General features: G+C 44.0%; 2 protein-coding genes and 1 long non-coding RNA gene across 8 annotated transcripts in view; 1 reads left to right on the top strand and 2 right to left on the bottom strand.

The window, feature by feature from the left end:
* LOC148385842 (uncharacterized) overlaps positions 1 to 21,140 on the bottom strand; it is a 41,537-nt gene that overhangs the window by 19,580 nt on the left and 817 nt on the right. The window lies entirely within an intron of this gene.
* Positions 613 to 4,863, bottom strand: LOC148385844 (uncharacterized). Its single transcript, XM_088398729.1, has 2 exons — positions 1,560 to 4,863; positions 613 to 1,485 (listed from the first exon to the last, which is right to left on the bottom strand). Exon 2 carries the CDS (start codon positions 1,400 to 1,402, stop codon positions 746 to 748), a length of 657 nt encoding a protein of 218 aa, XP_088254855.1. The 5' UTR covers positions 1,403 to 1,485; positions 1,560 to 4,863; the 3' UTR covers positions 613 to 745.
* Positions 9,635 to 20,322, top strand: LOC148385843 (uncharacterized). Of its 6 annotated transcripts, none has more exons than XM_088398691.1 (4): positions 9,635 to 12,938; positions 13,013 to 15,675; positions 16,461 to 17,356; positions 19,654 to 20,114. In XM_088398691.1, exon 2 carries the CDS (start codon positions 13,096 to 13,098, stop codon positions 14,593 to 14,595), a length of 1,500 nt encoding a protein of 499 aa, XP_088254817.1. In that variant the 5' UTR covers positions 9,635 to 12,938; positions 13,013 to 13,095; the 3' UTR covers positions 14,596 to 15,675; positions 16,461 to 17,356; positions 19,654 to 20,114. The 6 variants fall into 6 exon arrangements, with proteins under 6 accessions (XP_088254817.1, XP_088254815.1, XP_088254820.1 ...); XM_088398689.1 differs by having other exon boundaries at positions 13,013 to 15,486; positions 15,558 to 17,356; positions 19,654 to 20,109; XM_088398694.1 differs by lacking the exons at positions 16,461 to 17,356; positions 19,654 to 20,114 and adding an exon at positions 20,281 to 20,322.

Genomic DNA, 21,140 nt, shown 5'->3' with positions numbered 1-21,140 from the left:
GCGTACTACATGAGTGTTACGCTTCTGGTTATGTGTGATGCTATAGCGGTGCGAATGCAGTCTGCTTCTGACATCATTTCGAGTCTGTCCCACATACATAACTCCACACAACCGACAGCTCATACAGTAGACCGCATTCCGCGTAGACAAGGCCTTACCCGTCTGTGTGAAGAAATGTTCTTTCTTCTGAGAGTCTGTTATCACTCCTATTGATCTCCTGGCTGCACGAGAGGACCCACTTTTCATTTTAGTGCTAACCAACAAATCTTTTAAATTTGGATTCCTTTTGAAGGCTGAAACCACCTTATGTTTCGCCTTCAGGTCAGTCAGCGCCGACGCTTCCAAATTCTGTTTAATTTTTCTGTGAACATTGACTGTGTAAGAGTTGTAAGTCGAAATTAGAGGAAGTACCATCTTTTTAACCCCCTGAGTGTCCCCTCTTCTTCCTTTTTTCCTTGTCTGTAGCTTAATCGTGCGAAGAAATGACCGAGAATAACCTCGTTGTTGTAATGACCTGAACAAGACTTTGGTCGCTTCTTCCCTATCTTCTGTGCGAGTGCAAATCCTCCCGAATCTCAAGAGTTGTGAATAAACCAAACCCCCAAACGTGTGTCTAGGGTGAAAACTCTTTTGGTGTAGTAGCGCATGAGTATCTGTGGATTTAAAAAATACTCTGACATCAAGTACCCCTGTTGTATGAAATTCCGGTCCCTTATCAAAGTCAAAGTCAAAGTCAGCTTTATTGTCAATTTCTCCACATGCCAAAGACACACAATATGTAGTTATATGTAGTTGTGTCAAGAAAATTTATTTCCCTCTCGCTAATCTGTGCCGTCAGCTTAATTGAAGGGTGGTGGCCATTTACGGTTTTAAGAAACACGTCAAATTCTTCCCTAGAATCTCCCCAAATTCCCCAAATATCATCTAAGAACCTCAGGTAAGCTATAGGTTTCTTAGAGCACTGTGTCAAGGCGTTCTCCTCCCATTCAGCCATATAGATATTGGCATAGGCTGGAGAGAAACGTTTCCCCATTGCTGTCCCCTTGACCTGTAAAAAATACTCATTGTCAAATTGAAAATCATTCTTAGTCAGATTGAGTTCCAGCAATGCCAAAATGTGTTCATCCGGGCGGCCCACAATCGGATTACGTGCCAAAACATTGCGTACCGCCTCTAAACCCTTAGCAGTTTCAATATTAGTATACAAGTTTTCAACATCCATGGAAAACAACCAACAGGTCTGTGGCAAGGTCAAGGTCCGTACTTTTGAAACAAAATCATTAGTATCTTTGATGTAACTCGGATGTAGAATTGACAAGGGATTCAAGTAATAATCTACTAGCTCAGCCGAGCCGTAGGATTCGCTACTACAATCTGATACGATGGGACGTCCTGGCGGCATTTCATAGGGCCAGGGCCACGATGCCGGGTCTTTATGAATCTTGGGTATGAGATAAAAGTATCTCGGACGTGACGGGGACGCTCCTGTTAAATACAAGAATTGTTTTTTAGTAATGTGGTGCTCTTTTCTCATTTGATCTAATATTGTGTGGACTAACTTTTCTGTATCCGGATAAATCGGTTTTTGGATCGAATGGTAATACTCCGTATTGCGAAGTTGTCGATGAGCCTCTCTCACGTAATTTTTCCGGTTCATAATGACCACCGCTGACCCTTTATCTGCTGGCTTAATAATCAATTCCTCTGCCGAACTTAATTCGTCCAGGGCTCTTCTTTCGCCCTCTGTCAAATTTGGCATCTCTCTTGGGACTTCCACTTGTTTTAGGACCGCTCTGTCTTTGTGTATTAATACTTTCATCTCCCTAGGTACTTCATCATCCTTGGGCTCCCACATTGAAGCCGACTGGAATTTGGGTGGTGCTGCCGTCGTTGAAGTTCCAAAATAAGAGTCTAGTTTTAACCTTCTATGGTACTGTCGCACATGGGCCTTGGTGATCTTTCTCTGATCCGTCATCATGGTTGCGGTGGGGACGAATGTAAGCCCCTTCCCCAGAAGCTCCCTATGATCTTTCGTCAAACTAAAGGAGGTCGACAGGTTGACCACTGGATCAGTCAGGGTTATCTCCTTGAGTGGGGGGAGGCTTCTTGGCATAAAAAAGGTTTTCCACAAGGTCCACATCTCTTCAGCCGTGTCCGTTGTCCAATGGATGTTGTCCGGTCCTGTGGTAAACAGTCTTGATGGTAAGCGTTGAATCGAATGGCCCGTTTCCTCTATTATATCATTCAGTTCCCTAAGGTTGGCTTGGATCTCCAAAGGAAGTGATTGGGAATAATTAATTTTAGGAATGAATATTTTAGCATAAGGAAAAGTGGCCTTAGCTGCTCCCAGCAATCTGGCTATCTCCTTGGATATGAATATTGGGATGACCCTACCTCTATTGTTAAGGCCAAAGGATAAAATGACCCCTAGCACGTTGGGAGAGGTCGCAGTTCTGTTTCTGAGTAGGTGAATCCCATGGCTGATTTTAGCTCCCGGATAACAGTCCACTTGTACTTCACGGTCTTCGATTTTCGGCAATTTGGCTAAGTTTGAATCACCTACAATCAACCATCTTCTCTGGGGAAACAAAAACCAATTTGCCCTCTTATTCCCTTCATGTTCGTGTCTGGTGTACATCGATTGTGGTTCGGTTTGTGTGTCACGTGACTGGAAGGATGTTGTTTCCAGTAATTTCGGTCGTGGTGTCTCACTTCTCCTACTTGGTGTTTCTGACGCGTTAGGACCAGTAGGTTCCTGGTATTTCCTCATTATTCCCTCAATGCGCTTCATTACAGTCTCTGTCGTCGGTTCGTGGAAAGCTGTCGAGTTCTCCTCTTGAGTCGGTGAAGGTAAGTCCTCCATCTGCTCGTCAAGGTAAGTCGTTTGGGGCGCCCTCCCTTCCTCCATGTGTTGGGCATCCCTCTGTTCCCCTGAGTGGTGGGTGAGCTTCCTACTCCTCTTTTTCTTTTTCTTCATCTTCTTAACTTCACCTTGTTGAGTGTGGTGGGTGAGTGTCTTACTTCTCTTTCTCTTTTTCTTAATCTTCTTAATCTTCTTAACTTCACCTTGTTGAGTGTCTTTTTTTAGGTAACTTGGTTCAACTGCGGAGCTGGACTTCTCAGGTGCCCTCTTCCTGGGCCTCCTTACCCGGCGTCTCATCCGCCTCCTCCCAGGCAGCAATGGGAGAGGTCCTGTCATTCCCAGCGATTCCAGCACTTTCACTGTTGCTGACCCCACTTGCGGGTTGACCACCCGGTAGCGTCTGAGGACCCAACGTTGGGCAACTTGCCACGCTCTTGATCCATCCACCAAAGGAAGGGAGCCTATTCTCTTTCTCAGGGATTGCTCCCCTTGTTCATAGTGCTCCTGTAAAATCTGAGAAGCGGACTCACCCCAGGTACGTGCAATATCGGTCAAACGCTTGGCTGTGTCCGGCTTAGGTTGACTGGGGGTCACTGCTTTCTCAAGTCGGTCCTGTAGACGACTCAGGTGTTGAGTTGTAGTTGTTGTACCTCTCTGTTCACACCGATTCCATGTGTTCCACTGAAACTTGTAGAGGCTAAAGATGGCTCTAACCAGGCTCCCAAACTCGTCTCTCTGCGTCATTTTTATCCTAGCCAATAACAAGAAAGTGAGAATTAGAGAAATCTAAAAGAGAGGGACCATGGATAGGCACTGGGAAATGGAACCATTTCAACCAAAACCCTGGGGTTTCTGACCCCACACATGGTCCTCTCCCTCTCCGACCCTTGACAGAAGGGGAGGAGGGACGGGAGGGAGAAGCTGTTTACCAAGAAAGTAAGAGTTAGAGAAAATTTAAGAAAAGAGAGATACCACGGAAAGGCAATGGGAAATGCGAGCATCTCAACCAAAGCCCGCAAAGCATGCGACCCGATAATTTGGCTTAAGGTAATACTGGGATGTCCGAAGGGCACTGGCTGGTTACGTATTTTGAGTTTTACTCGCTAAACCTTCCCCAAAGGGTCCGCCGACCCTGTCGGTTAGATAGAAGGCAACGGAAGGCACGGGCCTACGCATGTCTCACCAGTAAACCTCGCCGTACCAGGTCACATAAAATCTGGATTGGGTACGAAGGACGGCGAAGTGAGACTGCACTTCTGCCAGAACCTCCCCCGAGTAGCTGAGGCGCCACCCAGGTCTTCGGCCAGCAAGATGGAAAAAATGAGAGAAGAAGAAAAAAATGAGAGAAGAAAAAAAAGCAACCTAAAGTCCTACCCTTGGATTACATTATGTCTATTCACTTTGAATCATTGTTTACCTCATATCTTGTTTTTATATTCAACCAACCGCTTTCTTAGAAGTTAGGGGTTAGGGTCCGCTAAAGAGTTCCTCCCCCGAAGGAGAGGAGCAAAGGCACAGTCCTCCTATCCTTACCTGCCACCCATAACCGGCTCCAAAGTATCCTACCCATTGCGGACACGCCAGCCATGTTGGCCCGGACGACGTTGGGGTTGAGAAAGATATTTCTTTTACCTTGAACTTGTGTTTGTGCTTATTGTATGTTTGATTTTGACTGTACTTACCCGATCTGGTCACCTCTGAGGAAAAAAAACCTAATTTAAAGTCCTACCCTTGGATTACCTTTGTCTATTCCCTTTGAACTATTTTTGAACTAATATTTCGTTTTTATATTCAACCAACCATTTTCTTTAGAGGTTAAGGTTAGGGATTAGGGGTTAGGGGTTAGGTTTAGGGATTAGGAGTTAGGTTTAGGGATTAGGGGTTAGTTTCCTCTTTTTAGGGATTAGGGGTTAGGTTTAGGGTTAGGTTTAGGGATTAGGTTTAGGGATCAGGGGTTAGATCTAGGGATTAAGGGTTAGGTTTAGGGATTAGGGGTTAGGGTTAGGGTTAGGGTTAGGGTTAGGGGTTAGGGTTAGGGTTAGGGTTAGGGTTAGGGTTAGGTATTTTGAGTTTTACTCGCTAAACCTTCCCCAAAGGGTCCGCCGACCCTGTCGGTTAGATAGAAGGCAACGGAAGGCACGGGCCTACGCATGTCTCACCAGTAAACCTCGCCGTACCAGGTCACATAAAATCTGGATTGGGTACGAAGGACGGCGAAGTGAGACTGCACTTCTGCCAGAACCTCCCCCGAGTAGCTGAGGCGCCACCCAGGTCTTCGGCCAGCAAGATGGAAAAAATGAGAGGAGAAGAAAAAAATGAGAGAAGAAAAAAAAGGAACCTAAAGTCCTACCCTTGGATTACATTATGTCTATTCACTTTGAATCACTGTTTACCTCATATCTTGTTTTTATATTCAACCAACCGCTTTCTTAGAAGTTAGGGGTGAGGGTCCGCTAAAGAGTTCCTCCCCCGAAGGAGAGGAGCAAAGGCACAGTCCTCCTATCCTTACCTGCCACCCATAACCAGCTCCAAAGTATCCTACCCATTGCGGACACGCCAGCCATGTTGGCCCGGACGACTTTGGGCTTGAGAAAGATATTTCTTTTACCTTGAACTTGTGTTTGTGCTTATTGTATGTTTGATTTTGACTGTACTTACCCGATCTGGTCACCTCTGAGGAAAAAAAACCTAATTTAAAGTCCTACCCTTGGATTACCTTTGTCTAATCCCTTTGAACTATTTTTGAACTAATATTTCGTTTTTATATTCAACCAACCATTTTCTTTAGAGGTTAGGGTTAGGGGTTAGGGTTAGGATTAGGGTTAGGGGTTAGGGTTAGGGTTAGGGGTTAGGGTTAGGGTTAGGGTTAGGGTTAAGAAGGGAGTTCCTCCCCCGAAGGAGAGGAGCAAAGCCACGGTCCTACCATCCACGCCCACGTCCCACAACCAGCCCCAGAGCACACTGTACGTCGTGGCTGCGCCAGCCATGCTGGTCAGGCCTAATTGGGCTTAATAAACATGTACTTGCTTTGTAGTTGTTGTTTGTTTTTGTGTTTGTACTTTGCCTATCCGGTCGCCTTTGTTATATATGTAATAAATGAGTCTCGACTTGGCATGATAGATTGACAGCTGCATTTGCGGTCAAATTAGTCGTACCTCGCACTTAATTCATCGACTCCCCTATCTGGGTGGAGCGAGAGCATCTTGCTCTGTGCGGCATCCATGCGCTCTCCTATCTGGGTAGAGCGTGGGTAAATTATAATTTTGCGTCTAATTGTTTTCCTATCGGCGCTAGTTTGCGCTCCCTTTTATTTCCTCCGTGTGGCCATTGACAACGTTTCGGCATCTTTTGTGCCTTCCTCAGGTCTGGCACACGGGAATTGCAGCTAAATTTAGTTTTATTGCATGTGGAGCTGTTTCCTCCTTCATGGCCGCATCGAGACTGAGTTTCCTGCTTTGAGCGGTCCTTATATAGTTTTATGTCAGCAATTTGCGTTTCGTTCCGGATAATTTCCCATCTACTTATTTTAGCTTATTAACTTGTTGTTTTCGCTCTTGTGCATTTTTGTTTCTTTTCTTGCAGGTACCGATTGGGCGTGAATATGTGATCTCGGCATAGGTAAGTATAACTGTGTTTCCTTTTTTCAGGTTTGTACCAGGTAAGTATTGTTTTTTGATATTGTAAATATTTACATCCAACCACTTTTTAGTTTATGTTCAATTTTGTGTTTATGTTTCCTTTTTTCAGGTTTGTATCAGGTAAGTATTGTTTTTTGATAGTGTAAATATTTACTTCCAACCACTTTTTAGTTTATATTCAATTTTGTGTTTGTGTTCAAATTTTTGACTTCTTAATTTCCAATTTTTGACTTACAGGTTGAAATTTTTTTCATATTGGGAGTCAGGGAGGGATTTGGATTAGGGTTAGGGTTAGGGTTGGGGTTAGGGTTTGGGTTAGGGTTAGGGTTGGGGTTAGGGTTAGGGTTTGGGGTTAGGTTAGGGTTAGGGTTAGGGTAGGATCGGTTTAGGGGACAGCGCACAGACGCAGCAGAAGCTGAATGGAAACTGGAAACGTGGGGGGGCAGTGGAGGTGGCACAGGCGAGTTAGGATTAAGAAGGGAGTTCCTCCCCCGAAGGAGAGGAGCAAAGGCACGGTCCTACCAACCACGCCCATGTCCCACAACCAGCCCCAGAGCACACTGTACGTCGTGGCTGCGCCAGCCATGCTGGTCAGGCCTAATTGGGCTTAATAAACATGTACTTGCTTTGTAGTTGTTGTTTGTTTTATGTGTTTGTACTTTGCCTATCCGGTCGCCTTTGTTATATATGTAATAAATGAGTCTCGACTTGGCATGATAGATTGACAGCTGCATTTGCGGTCAAATTAGTCGTACCTCGCACTTAATTCATCGACTCCCCTATCTGGGTGGAGCGAGAGCATCTTGCTCTGTGCGGCATCCATGCGCTCTCCTATCTGGGTAGAGCGTGGGTAAATTATAATATATATATATAATATCACGCCCAATCGGTACCTGCAAGAAAAGAAACAAAAATGCACAAGAGCGAAAACAACAAGTTAATAAGCTAAAATAAGTAGATGGGAAATTATCCGGAACGAAACGCAAATTGCTGACATAAAACTATATAAGGACCGCTCAAAGCAGGAAACTCAGTCTCGATGCGGCCATGAAGGAGGAAACAGCTCCACATGCAATAAAACTAAATTTAGCAGCAATTCCCGTGTGCCAGACCTGAGGAAGGCACAAAAGATGCCGAAACTAACCCCAAACCCTAACCCCAACCCTAACCCTAACCCAAACCCTAACCCTAACCCCAACCCTAACCCTAACCCTAATCCAAATCCCTCCCTGACTCCCAATATGAAAAAAATTTCAACCTGTAAGTCAAAAATTGGAAATTAAGAAGTCAAAAATTTGAACACAAACACAAAATTGAATATAAACTAAAAAGTGGTTGGAAGTAAATATTTACACTATCAAAAAACAATACTTACCTGATACAAACCTGAAAAAAGGAAACATAAACACAAAATTGAACATAAACTAAAAAGTGGTTGGATGTAAATATTTACAATATCAAAAAACAATACTTACCTGGTACAAACCTGAAAAAAGGAAACACAGTTATACTTACCTATGCCGAGATCACATATTCACGCCCAATCGGTACCTGCAAGAAAAGAAACAAAAATGCACAAGAGCGAAAACAACAAGTTAATAAGCTAAAATAAGTAGATGGGAAATTATCCGGAACGAAACGCAAATTGCTGACATAAAACTATATAAGGACCGCTCAAAGCAGGAAACTCAGTCTCGATGCGGCCATGAAGGAGGAAACAGCTCCACATGCAATAAAACTAAATTTAGCTGCAATTCCCGTGTGCCAGACCTGAGGAAGGCACAAAAGATGCCGAAACGTTGTCAATGGCCACACGGAGGAAATAAAAGGGAGCGCAAACTAGCGCCGATAGGAAAACAATTAGACGCAAAATTATAATTTACCCACGCTCTACCCAGATAGGAGAGCGCATGGATGCCGCACAGAGCAAGATGCTCTCGCTCCACCCAGATAGGGGAGTCGATGAATTAAGTGCGAGGTACGACTAATTTGACCGCAAATGCAGCTGTCAATCTATCATGCCAAGTCGAGACTCATTTATTACATATATAACAAAGGCGACCGGATAGGCAAAGTACAAACACAAAAACAAACAACAACTACAAAGCAAGTACATGTTTATTAAGCCCAATTAGGCCTGACCAGCATGGCTGGCGCAGCCACGACGTACAGTGTGCTCTGGGGCTGGTTGTGGGACGTGGGCGTGGATGGTAGGACCGTGGCTTTGCTCCTCTCCTTCGGGGGAGGAACTCCCTTCTTAACCCTAACCCTAACCCTAACCCTAACCCCTAACCCTAACCCTAACCCCTAACCCTAATCCTAACCCTAACCCCTAACCCTAACCTCTAAAGAAAATGGTTGGTTGAATATAAAAACGAAATATTAGTTCAAAAATAGTTCAAAGGGATTAGACAAAGGTAATCCAAGGGTAGGACTTTAAATTAGGTTTTTTTTCCTCAGAGGTGACCAGATCGGGTAAGTACAGTCAAAATCAAACATACAATAAGCACAAACACAAGTTCAAGGTAAAAGAAATATCTTTCTCAAGCCCAAAGTCGTCCGGGCCAACATGGCTGGCGTGTCCGCAATGGGTAGGATACTTTGGAGCTGGTTATGGGTGGCAGGTAAGGATAGGAGGACTGTGCCTTTGCTCCTCTCCTTCGGGGGAGGAACTCTTTAGCGGACCCTCACCCCTAACTTCTAAGAAAGCGGTTGGTTGAATATAAAAACAAGATATGAGGTAAACAGTGATTCAAAGTGAATAGACATAATGTAATCCAAGGGTAGGACTTTAGGTTCCTTTTTTTTCTTCTCTCATTTTTTTCTTCTCCTCTCATTTTTTCCATCTTGCTGGCCGAAGACCTGGGTGGCGCCTCAGCTACTCGGGGGAGGTTCTGGCAGAAGTGCAGTCTCACTTCGCCGTCCTTCGTACCCAATCCAGATTTTATGTGACCTGGTACGGCGAGGTTTACTGGTGAGACATGCGTAGGCCCGTGCCTTCCGTTGCCTTCTATCTAACCGACAGGGTCGGCGGACCCTTTGGGGAAGGTTTAGCGAGTAAAACTCAAAATACCTAACCCTAACCCTAACCCTAACCCTAACCCTAACCCCTAACCCTAACCCTAACCCTAACCCTAACCCCTAATCCCTAAACCTAACCCTTAATCCCTAGATCTAACCCCTGATCCCTAAACCTAATCCCTAAACCTAACCCTAAACCTAACCCCTAATCCCTAAAAAGAGGAAACTAACCCCTAATCCCTAAACCTAACTCCTAATCCCTAAACCTAACCCCTAACCCCTAATCCCTAACCTTAACCTCTAAAGAAAATGGTTGGTTGAATATAAAAACGAAATATTAGTTCAAAAATAGTTCAAAGGGAATAGACAAAGGTAATCCAAGGGTAGGACTTTAAATTAGGTTTTTTTTCCTCAGAGGTGACCAGATCGGGTAAGTACAGTCAAAATCAAACATACAATAAGCACAAACACAAGTTCAAGGTAAAAGAAATATCTTTCTCAACCCCAACGTCGTCCGGGCCAACATGGCTGGCGTGTCCGCAATGGGTAGGATACTTTGGAGCCGGTTATGGGTGGCAGGTAAGGATAGGAGGACTGTGCCTTTGCTCCTCTCCTTCGGGGGAGGAACTCTTTAGCGGACCCTAACCCCTAACTTCTAAGAAAGCGGTTGGTTGAATATAAAAACAAGATATGAGGTAAACAATGATTCAAAGTGAATAGACATAATGTAATCCAAGGGTAGGACTTTAGGTTGCTTTTTTTTCTTCTCTCATTTTTTTCTTCTTCTCTCATTTTTTCCATCTTGCTGGCCGAAGACCTGGGTGGCGCCTCAGCTACTCGGGGGAGGTTCTGGCAGAAGTGCAGTCTCACTTCGCCGTCCTTCGTACCCAATCCAGATTTTATGTGACCTGGTACGGCGAGGTTTACTGGTGAGACATGCGTAGGCCCGTGCCTTCCGTTGCCTTCTATCTAACCGACAGGGTCGGCGGACCCTTTGGGGAAGGTTTAGCGAGTAAAACTCAAAATACGTAACCAGCCAGTGCCCTTCGGACATCCCAGTATTACCTTAAGCCAAATTATCGGGTCGCATGCTTTGCGGGCTTTGGTTGAGATGCTCGCATTTCCCATTGCCTTTCCGTGGTATCTCTCTTTTCTTAAATTTTCTCTAACTCTTACTTTCTTGGTAAACAGCTTCTCCCTCCCGTCCCTCCTCCCCTTCTGTCAAGGGTCGGAGAGGGAGAGGACCATGTGTGGGGTCAGAAACCCCAGGGTTTTGGTTGAAATGGTTCCATTTCCCAGTGCCTATCCATGGTCCCTCTCTTTTAGATTTCTCTAATTCTCACTTTCTTGTTATTGGCTAGGATAAAAATGACGCAGAGAGACGAGTTTGGGAGCCTGGTTAGAGCCATCTTTAGCCTCTACAAGTTTCAGTGGAACACATGGAATCGGTGTGAACAGAGAGGTACAACAACTACAACTCAACACCTGAGTCGTCTACAGGACCGACTTGAGAAAGCAGTGACCCCCAGTCAACCTAAGCCGGACACAGCCAAGCGTTTGACCGATATTGCACGTACCTGGGGTGAGTCCGCTTCTCAGATTTTACAGGAGCACTATGAACAAGGGGAGCAATCCCTGAGAAAGAGAATAGGCTCCCTTCCTTTGGTGGATGGATCAAGAGCGTGGCAAGTTGCCCAACGTTGGGTCCTCAGACGCTACCGGGTGGTCAACCCGCAAGTGGGGTCAGCAACAGTGAAAGTGCTGGAATCGCTGGGAATGACAGGACCTCTCCCATTGCTGCCTGGGAGGAGGCGGATGAGACGCCGGGTAAGGAGGCCCAGGAAGAGGGCACCTGAGAAGTCCAGCTCCGCAGTTGAACCAAGTTACCTAAAAAAAGACACTCAACAAGGTGAAGTTAAGAAGATTAAGAAGATTAAGAAAAAGAGAAAGAGAAGTAAGACACTCACCCACCACACTCAACAAGGTGAAGTTAAGAAGATGAAGAAAAAGAAAAAGAGGAGTAGGAAGCTCACCCACCACTCAGGGGAACAGAGGGATGCCCAACACATGGAGGAAGGGAGGGCGCCCCAAACGACTTACCTTGACGAGCAGATGGAGGACTTACCTTCACCGACTCAAGAGGAGAACTCGACAGCTTTCCACGAACCGACGACAGAGACTGTAATGAAGCGCATTGAGGGAATAATGAGGAAATACCAGGAACCTACTGGTCCTAACGCGTCAGAAACACCAAGTAGGAGAAGTGAGACACCACGACCGAAATTACTGGAAACAACATCCTTCCAGTCACGTGACACACAAACCGAACCACAATCGATGTACACCAGACACGAACATGAAGGGAATAAGAGGGCAAATTGGTTTTTGTTTCCCCAGAGAAGATGGTTGATTGTAGGTGATTCAAACTTAGCCAAATTGCCGAAAATCGAAGACCGTGAAGTACAAGTGGACTGTTATCCGGGAGCTAAAATCAGCCATGGGATTCACCTACTCAGAAACAGAACTGCGACCTCTCCCAACGTGCTAGGGGTCATTTTATCCTTTGGCCTTAACAATAGAGGTAGGGTCATCCCAATATTCATATCCAAGGAGATAGCCAGATTGCTGGGAGCAGCTAAGGCCACTTTTCCTTATGCTAAAATATTCATTCCTAAAATTAATTATTCCCAATCACTTCCTTTGGAGATCCAAGCCAACCTTAGGGAACTGAATGATATAATAGAGGAAACGGGCCATTCGATTCAACGCTTACCATCAAGACTGTTTACCACAGGACCGGACAACATCCATTGGACAACGGACACGGCTGAAGAGATGTGGACCTTGTGGAAAACCTTTTTTATGCCAAGAAGCCTCCCCCCACTCAAGGAGATAACCCTGACTGATCCAGTGGTCAACCTGTCGACCTCCTTTAGTTTGACGAAAGATCATAGGGAGCTTCTGGGGAAGGGGCTTACATTCGTCCCCACCGCAACCATGATGACGGATCAGAGAAAGATCACCAAGGCCCATGTGCGACAGTACCATAGAAGGTTAAAACTAGACTCTTATTTTGGAACTTCAACGACGGCAGCACCACCCAAATTCCAGTCGGCTTCAATGTGGGAGCCCAAGGATGATGAAGTACCTAGGGAGATGAAAGTATTAATACACAAAGACAGAGCGGTCCTAAAACAAGTGGAAGTCCCAAGAGAGATGCCAAATTTGACAGAGGGCGAAAGAAGAGCCCTGGACGAATTAAGTTCGGCAGAGGAATTGATTATTAAGCCAGCAGATAAAGGGTCAGCGGTGGTCATTATGAACCGGAAAAATTACGTGAGAGAGGCTCATCGACAACTTCGCAATACGGAGTATTACCATTCGATCCAAAAACCGATTTATCCGGATACAGAAAAGTTAGTCCACACAATATTAGATCAAATGAGAAAAGAGCACCACATTACTAAAAAACAATTCTTGTATTTAACAGGAGCGTCCCCGTCACGTCCGAGATACTTTTATCTCATACCCAAGATTCATAAAGACCCGGCATCGTGGCCCTGGCCCTATGAAATGCCGCCAGGACGTCCCATCGTATCAGATTGTAGTAGCGAATCCTACGGCTCGGCTGAGCTAGTAGATTATTACTTGAATCCCTTGTCAATTCTACATCCGAGTTACATCAAAGATACTAATGATTTTGTTTCAAAAGTACGGACCTTGACCTTGCCACAGACCTGTTGGTTGTTTTCCATGGATGTTGAAAACTTGTATACTAATATTGAAACTGCTAAGGGTTTAGAGGCGGTACGCAATGTTTTGGCACGTAATCCGATTGTGGGCCGCCCGGATGAACACATTTTGGCATTGCTGGAACTCAATCTGACTAAGAATGATTTTCAATTTGACAATGAGTATTTTTTACAGGTCAAGGGGACAGCAATGGGGAAACGTTTCTCTCCAGCCTATGCCAATATCTATATGGCTGAATGGGAGGAGAACGCCTTGACACAGTGCTCTAAGAAACCTATAGCTTACCTGAGGTTCTTAGATGATATTTGGGGAATTTGGGGAGATTCTAGGGAAGAATTTGACGTGTTTCTTAAAACCGTAAATGGCCACCAACCTTCAATTAAGCTGACGGCACAGATTAGCGAGAGGGAAATAAATTTTCTTGACACAACTACATATAAGGGACCGGAATTTCATACAACAGGGGTACTTGATGTCAGAGTATTTTTTAAATCCACAGATACTCATGCGCTACTACACAAAAAGAGTTTTCACCCTAGACACACGTTTGGGGGTTTGGTTTATTCACAACTCTTGAGATTCGGGAGGATTTGCACTCGCACAGAAGATAGGGAAGAAGCGACCAAAGTCTTGTTCAGGTCATTACAACAACGAGGTTATTCTCGGTCATTTCTTCGCACGATTAAGCTACAGACAAGGAAAAAAGGAAGAAGAGGGGACACTCAGGGGGTTAAAAAGATGGTACTTCCTCTAATTTCGACTTACAACTCTTACACAGTCAATGTTCACAGAAAAATTAAACAGAATTTGGAAGCGTCGGCGCTGACTGACCTGAAGGCGAAACATAAGGTGGTTTCAGCCTTCAAAAGGAATCCAAATTTAAAAGATTTGTTGGTTAGCACTAAAATGAAAAGTGGATCCTCTCGTGCAGCCAGGAGATCAATAGGAGTGATAACAGACTCTCAGAAGAAAGAACATTTCTTCACACAGACGGGTAAGGCCTTGTCTACGCGGAATGCGGTCTACTGTATGAGCTGTCGGTTGTGTGGAGTTATGTATGTGGGACAGACTCGAAATGATGTCAGAAGCAGACTGCATTCGCACCGCTATAGCATCACACATAACCAGAAGCGTAACACTCATGTAGTACGCCATTTCCGCCTGCACGGGTTACGTAACTTGAGAATACGGATTTTGGAAAACTGTGCGGGCTGGACACAAAGGGATAGGGAAAACGCGGAAATGAGATGGGTCAAGCGGCTGAAAACTAAATATCCACTGGGACTCAATTTAACAACAACGGAAACGGAAAACACTTGAATATCTGGGTTAAAATGGAAATTCTAGGGTTAGAGTTTACACGTTTAAGAAAATTTAAAGGGAATGCCCTCCCAAAACGATATATAGAAATTAGGGAAAATATCATAATTGTTCCTGGGTTTAAGTTCTTGTGGGGGAGGTTTATGTGTTGGGAGACGGCTGAAAGGAGTTTGGACCGGGACTGAAGGTGAATGAGGAACTTAGCCCTGACAGAGGTATGACATTGTACGTCACATCCGGGGGCTCCTGACACTTTCCATTTAGTCAAAGAGTCTAACTCTGGTTGGCTGGTTTTCCTGACAACATAGATAAAGTGCCCAACTCGGACACCAAATTCTAATCTTCATTCTTATTTGGACTCTACTCTAACATTAAATCCTAACACTTAATCAATTCACAAAACTTACATAAATTCAGATTCAGAAAGGAAACCTAACCCAAACCCTAATTCTACCCTTGACCTCTGACCCTAACCCTTAACTCTAAATTAATTAGGAAATTGTACCAAATTTCAACAAAATTAGTCTAAACTGAACCTTATTTTGATCCTAAATGCAATGAGATTCCAGAATGAATTTTAATCCTACCAAATCTAAAAATTTACGATTAAATTTAATTAAATTGCAAAACAAAAAAAAGGGGGAACTATAATCGAATTATATTTTGGATTTTAAGCAAACTTTAAAAGAAAAAGAAAAAAATATAAAAAAAAAGAAGGATTTCTCTTCAAACACATAAAAGGAAAACATAGTACGTGATGGGACGCTTGAGGGCGCCCTTGGCACACTAAATCGCGGTGGTACGAATAGGGCTCGGCTAGACGCAAATATTAGGGGATTAATGATACCCTTTAAATTCAGAAATGAATACGTTGGAAAACACTATTAAGTGGTATGGAAAGGTTTTTCAACTCTAGACGTGATTTTAATCTGGTTTGTTCTAACGGATACTTTGATTTGCAGAATGGTTGACGGAGGGTTGCCATGACGCAATGGGGAGTGTGAAACTTCCGGTTTGGCTAATATTGACTAGCTACGTTGTATACGGGGCTACTGACTCCGAATGCAAAGTCGGATTAAGGTGAGTGAGTGTGTTTTTTTACGGACGGAGGGGACCGGGTGGTGCAAGTAAACAATACTGATCTAAATGGATTTTATTATGGTGATTGCGAGGGGCAAGTTTAATAATAATATTGTATTAAGGGGGCCGCCATGACTTTTCGCAAAGGCTTATGGGTACTTCGGGGTTGCTAATGCTTGTTAGCTGCAGTACGCGCAGGACGATATCGCCCCAAATAGGTAACTATTTCAATGATCGCTATTAAATTGGTGGATCAATGGGACCGGGTATAAATAAAGGAACGGTGGCAAGCGGTGGAATTACAATTTATTTAATTCTTATGAATTATGGAACGGCTTCGGTACTATTAGTGGCTAGGGGAGACGCCATTGGGCTTTGCTGGGGCTTATGGGTACTTCCGCATCGCTAATGCTCATAACATTAGCCACGATACGCTTATAGTGATTTCGTTACGAATATACGATCGTATTCTACGAATTAATGGAATCGGGTAACACACTTTAATGATACCAGGGGGTGGAGGAGAATTTTATTCCATGTGAATTATTTATTTGGACGAGGGGAGGTTTGGGAAAATAGGGGGATTAGAAAAAAAGAGCCGGCAGAGTAATTGACAGGAGCGTAGGAGTACTTCCGGGGGGCGGGACCTAGGGGGATCGCGATTTACGTAGATGAATGTATTTCTAAATATATAATTTGATTTAGATGATGAATTCAATTTACACTTAAATGTTTCACGACTAACTTAATTAAATGGTACCAATAGGATTTACCGAATGTCTTAGTGCTTATCAGTTAGATGTGGGAACGTGATTGGATGACGAGAGCCGTCAGTTGCTTCGCTGAGGCTCGTGGGAGAGAAAAGAAAAGAGAAAGGAAGGGTTGGCTTTCGGCGGTGGCGCTGTGACTCAGGAGAGTGGCACTGGGGAAGTCCTTCTTTCCAGGTACTGTGGAAGATTCTTCCGATTCTTTTTGAGAAAAACAGGTGAACCCTTTTTAATCGCTAAAGCTAAATTATACGGTACTACGCTATGCTAGCCTTTATTGGCATAGGATATGTGAGAGTATGCTAAGCTAAAAGAGAACGAAAAGAGAAAATATTAAATTGCCGGATGAATGGGACCGGATATCAATAAAGGAAACACAGCTAACGCTCATAACATTAGCTACGATACGTTTACGGGGATTTTGTTACGAATATACGATCGTAGTAATGTTATAAATTAATTCTACGAATGAAGGGGATCGGATTACACACTTTAATAATACCAGGGGATTTAGGAAAATTTTATTGCATATTGATCGTTTATTTGGGCGTTGTGAGGTTTTGTAAGATAGGGTGATTACGGAAAAAAGAGCCGCCAGAGTGATTGACAGGAGTTTACGAGTGTTTCCGGGGGGCGGGACTTAGGGGGATGGCAATTTAGTTAGAGGAATGTATTTCTAAATATATGATTCGATTTAGAGGATGAATTCAATTTACATTTAAATGTTTCATGACTAACCCAATTAAACGGTACCAATAGGGTTTACCGAATGTTTTAGGGCTTGTCTGATAGAGGTGGGAACGTGATGGGATGACGAGAGCCGTCAGTTAATTCGCTGAGGCTCGTGGGGGGATGGCGTTCGGCGGTAGCGCTGTGACTCAGGAGAGGGGTACTGGGGAAGACCTTCTTTCCAGGTAAGGTGGAAGATTCTTCCGATTCTTTTTAATTGCTAAAGCTACGTTATGCGTTACTACGCTATGCTGGAATTTATTGGTATAGGATGTGCGGGAGTATGCTAAGCTAAAAGAGAACGAAAAGAGAAAATATTAAATTGCCGGATGAATGGGACCGGATATCAATAAAGGAAACACAGCTAACGCTCAAAACATTAGCTACGATACGCTTACGGGGATTTGGTTACGAATATACGATCGTATTAATGTTATAAATTACTTTTACGAATGAAGGGAATCGGGTTATACACTTTAATAATACCAGGGGTTTTAGGAGAATTTTGTTTCATATTGATAGTTGATTGGGGCGATGTGAGGGTTTGGAAGATAGGGGGTTTACAGAAAAAACAGCCGCTAGAGTGATTGACAGGAGTTTGAGTGTTTCCGGGGGGCGGGACTTAGGGGAATCGCGATTTATGTAGATGAATGTATTCCTGAATATGTGATTGGATTTAGATTGTGAATTCAATTTACATTTAAATGTTGCACGACTAACCCAATTAAACAGTACCAATAGGGTTTGCCGATATATTTTTTTAGTGCTTATCAGTTAGATGTGGGAACGTGATTTTATGACGAGAGCTGTCAGTTGCTTCGCTGAGGCTCTTGGGAGGAGGTGCTCGGCGGTAGGACTGTGACTCGGGGGAGGGGCATTGGGGAAGAATTTGGCTTCCGGTTAATATGGAAGATTCTTCCGATTCTTTGAGAGTAACGGGTGAAACTTGTTTAATCGTCAAGACTAGGCTATGCTGGACTACGCTATGCTAGACTTTATTGAGATAAGATATGCGGGAGCGGGCGAAGCAAAACTATACCAGGTTAGCCCTAAACTATGTTTTACCAGACTTGGGGCATGCCATACAAAGGAATACAAAGGTTTTGTACATATGTTTAACGGTTGAACAAATCAGCACAACAAAAGGACTAACAGACTGACCAATTGATTTATGCTGTCTGCGGTAAAGCTGGACAGTTGACTAGACAATTACTGAGATTTCGATTGAGGATGTAGACACACTCCGGGGCTTGATCGACCCCGGCGGGGCCTCCCTTGGGCGAGGGTGTCTGGTGATAATGGCCGAAACACTCTGTGACCCCAAGGTCCACTACTGATGACGTGTCTACAAAATTATGACGTTCAAATTACCCAGGACAATAAGGACGACTTAATGGGACCCCTTTTGAAGAAAGTGGTTGGTTGAGTATAGAAACAAGATATTGGGTCAAGAATGCTGCAAGGTTGGTAGACGTGATGTGGTCCAGGGGTGGGACTTTCTTCTCTCGTGTCTCGCTGTTTTTTTGTCTTGCTGGCTGGAGTCCCCGGGGGGGGGCGCCTCGGCTGCTCCGGGGGGGGTTCTGGTTGAGGTGCGGTCTCGCTTCGCTGTCCTTCGTTCCGGAGTTTGTGCGACTCCGGTGCGGCGGGGTTTGTTGAGGGGGACACGCGTCGGCCTGTGCCCTCCGCGGCCTTCTGTCTGGCCGGCTGGGTCGGCGGACCCTTTGGGGAATGTGTAGCGAGTAAACCTTATAGACCTAGTCCTAACCCCTAATCCCTAAACCTAACCCCTAATCCCTAAACCTAACCCTTAATCCCTAGATCTAACCCCTGATCCCTAAACCTAATCCCTAAACCTAACCCTAAACCTAACCCCTAATCCCTAAAAAGAGGAAACTAACCCCTAATCCCTAAACCTAACTCCTAATCCCTAAACCTAACCCCTAACCCCTAATCCCTAACCTTAACCTCTAAAGAAAATGGTTGGTTGAATATAAAAACGAAATATTAGTTCAAAAATAGTTCAAAGGGAATAGACAAAGGTAATCCAAGGGTAGGACTTTAAATTAGGTTTTTTTTCCTCAGAGGTGACCAGATCGGGTAAGTACAGTCAAAATCAAACATACAATAAGCACAAACACAAGTTCAAGGTAAAAGAAATATCTTTCTCAACCCCAACGTCGTCCGGGCCAACATGGCTGGCGTGTCCGCAATGGGTAGGATACTTTGGAGCCGGTTATGGGTGGCAGGTAAGGATAGGAGGACTGTGCCTTTGCTCCTCTCCTTCGGGGGAGGAACTCTTTAGCGGACCCTAACCCCTAACTTCTAAGAAAGCGGTTGGTTGAATATAAAAACAAGATATGAGGTAAACAATGATTCAAAGTGAATAGACATAATGTAATCCAAGGGTAGGACTTTAGGTTGCTTTTTTTTCTTCTCTCATTTTTTTCTTCTTCTCTCATTTTTTCCATCTTGCTGGCCGAAGACCTGGGTGGCGCCTCAGCTACTCGGGGGAGGTTCTGGCAGAAGTGCAGTCTCACTTCGCCGTCCTTCGTACCCAATCCAGATTTTATGTGACCTGGTACGGCGGGGTTTACTGGTGAGACATGCGTAGGCCCGTGCCTTCCGTTGCCTTCTATCTAACCGACAGGGTCGGCGGACCCTTTGGGGAAGGTTTAGCGAGTAAAACTCAAAATACCTAACCCTAACCCTAACCCTAACCGTGCCCCCTTCCCAAACAATCGCATTTGCTATACGCGAAAACGACGCCAATGGAAAGAGCTTCCGCCCAAATTTAAATCCGTGGGCGTGGCTCGCAGCAGGAAGTAGGAAAATGGCGGCGATGTTGACAAAGACACAGCGGATGGTAACATACGACTAACAAGAGAAATATTTTTATTTTCTGCTTGCAACTGGACCGTCCAGAGCGTACACGGTAAGTACAACTCATCGTTTTTAAAAAGAAGTACTTTTGTTGCCCTGAAAAGCGAGTGAGCGTGGCGTTTGTGGGGGACGTCGAATTTCGACGATTCTTTCTGGTCAACGGTTGTAAATGATTGTGTTGATTAAAAAAGAAAACTTGATGTAACTCTACTTTTAACTGCCGTTTCAGATAGATTTGGAATTGCATCACATCCAATTTTGCCTAGAGCGTACACGGTAAGTAACACTCGTTGTGTTTAAGGAGATTTACGTTTGTAATAGCAGAAGTATAGCCGCGTTGCGTTGTACGTGTGAATGTTGGTCCAGGCGAAATGTTAATGTTTAATTTCATTCCTTTAGGTTCCACGGTGTTTGTTGGCTGCAAGTTTTCCACTGCAAGAAGAGGCTCGTATCATTGACCAGGAGCGAGCTACAATGGTGAGTAGCCATAACATTTATGTTAAACACTTCCTATTTCATGTCTAACAGTACTTGATTTAACAAATAACCATAAATAAATACAGTGTGGGCACTGAAGTTAACATATGTGATTATACTGCCTAATCTGTCACCGAGTAGATTGTTGCAAAGTAATATAAGATCCAAAGTTGTAATTCAGAATAGTTTTCAAAAGAAGGCCATTAGAATTATATACAAGTCTGATTACCCTGAACAAGCTATTAATTAAATCACAAATTCTTCAATTCAAAGATTTGGTAGATTATCAGACAAATAATGTCTAACAGTAATTGATTTAACACATCACGATAAGTAGATTGAGTGTGGGCACTCTCAAGTTAACATATATGATTATACTGCCTAATCTGTTACAGAGTATGTTGTTGCCAAGTAATGTAGAATAGATCCAAAGTAGTAATCCAGAATAGTTTTGAAGAGGCCATTAGAATAATAAACAAATCTGATTACCTTGAACATAATAACAAGCTAAGTGTTTAATATGTCCTATGAAGTCAAAATTGGGCACCATCATGTGGTGAAATTTGGAATTGCATCACATCCAATTTTGCCTGGGAACAAACAGATTAAATA

This window comes from Syngnathus floridae, chromosome 15 (assembly GCF_059516105.1).
Source record: "Syngnathus floridae isolate MCC-2025c chromosome 15, RoL_Sflo_1.0, whole genome shotgun sequence".
Lineage (NCBI taxonomy): Eukaryota > Metazoa > Chordata > Actinopteri > Syngnathiformes > Syngnathidae > Syngnathus > Syngnathus floridae.
This window is presented reverse-complemented; position numbering and strand designations above follow the sequence as displayed.

What these genes read in the sequence shown, in the direction of transcription:
- LOC148385844 (XM_088398729.1), bottom strand. Translation starts at nt 1,402, where the DNA reads ATGCCGCCAGGACGTCCCATCGTATCAGATTGTAGTAGCGAATCCTAC.
- LOC148385843 (XM_088398694.1), top strand. Translation starts at nt 13,096, where the DNA reads ATGCCGCCAGGACGTCCCATCGTATCAGATTGTAGTAGCGAATCCTAC.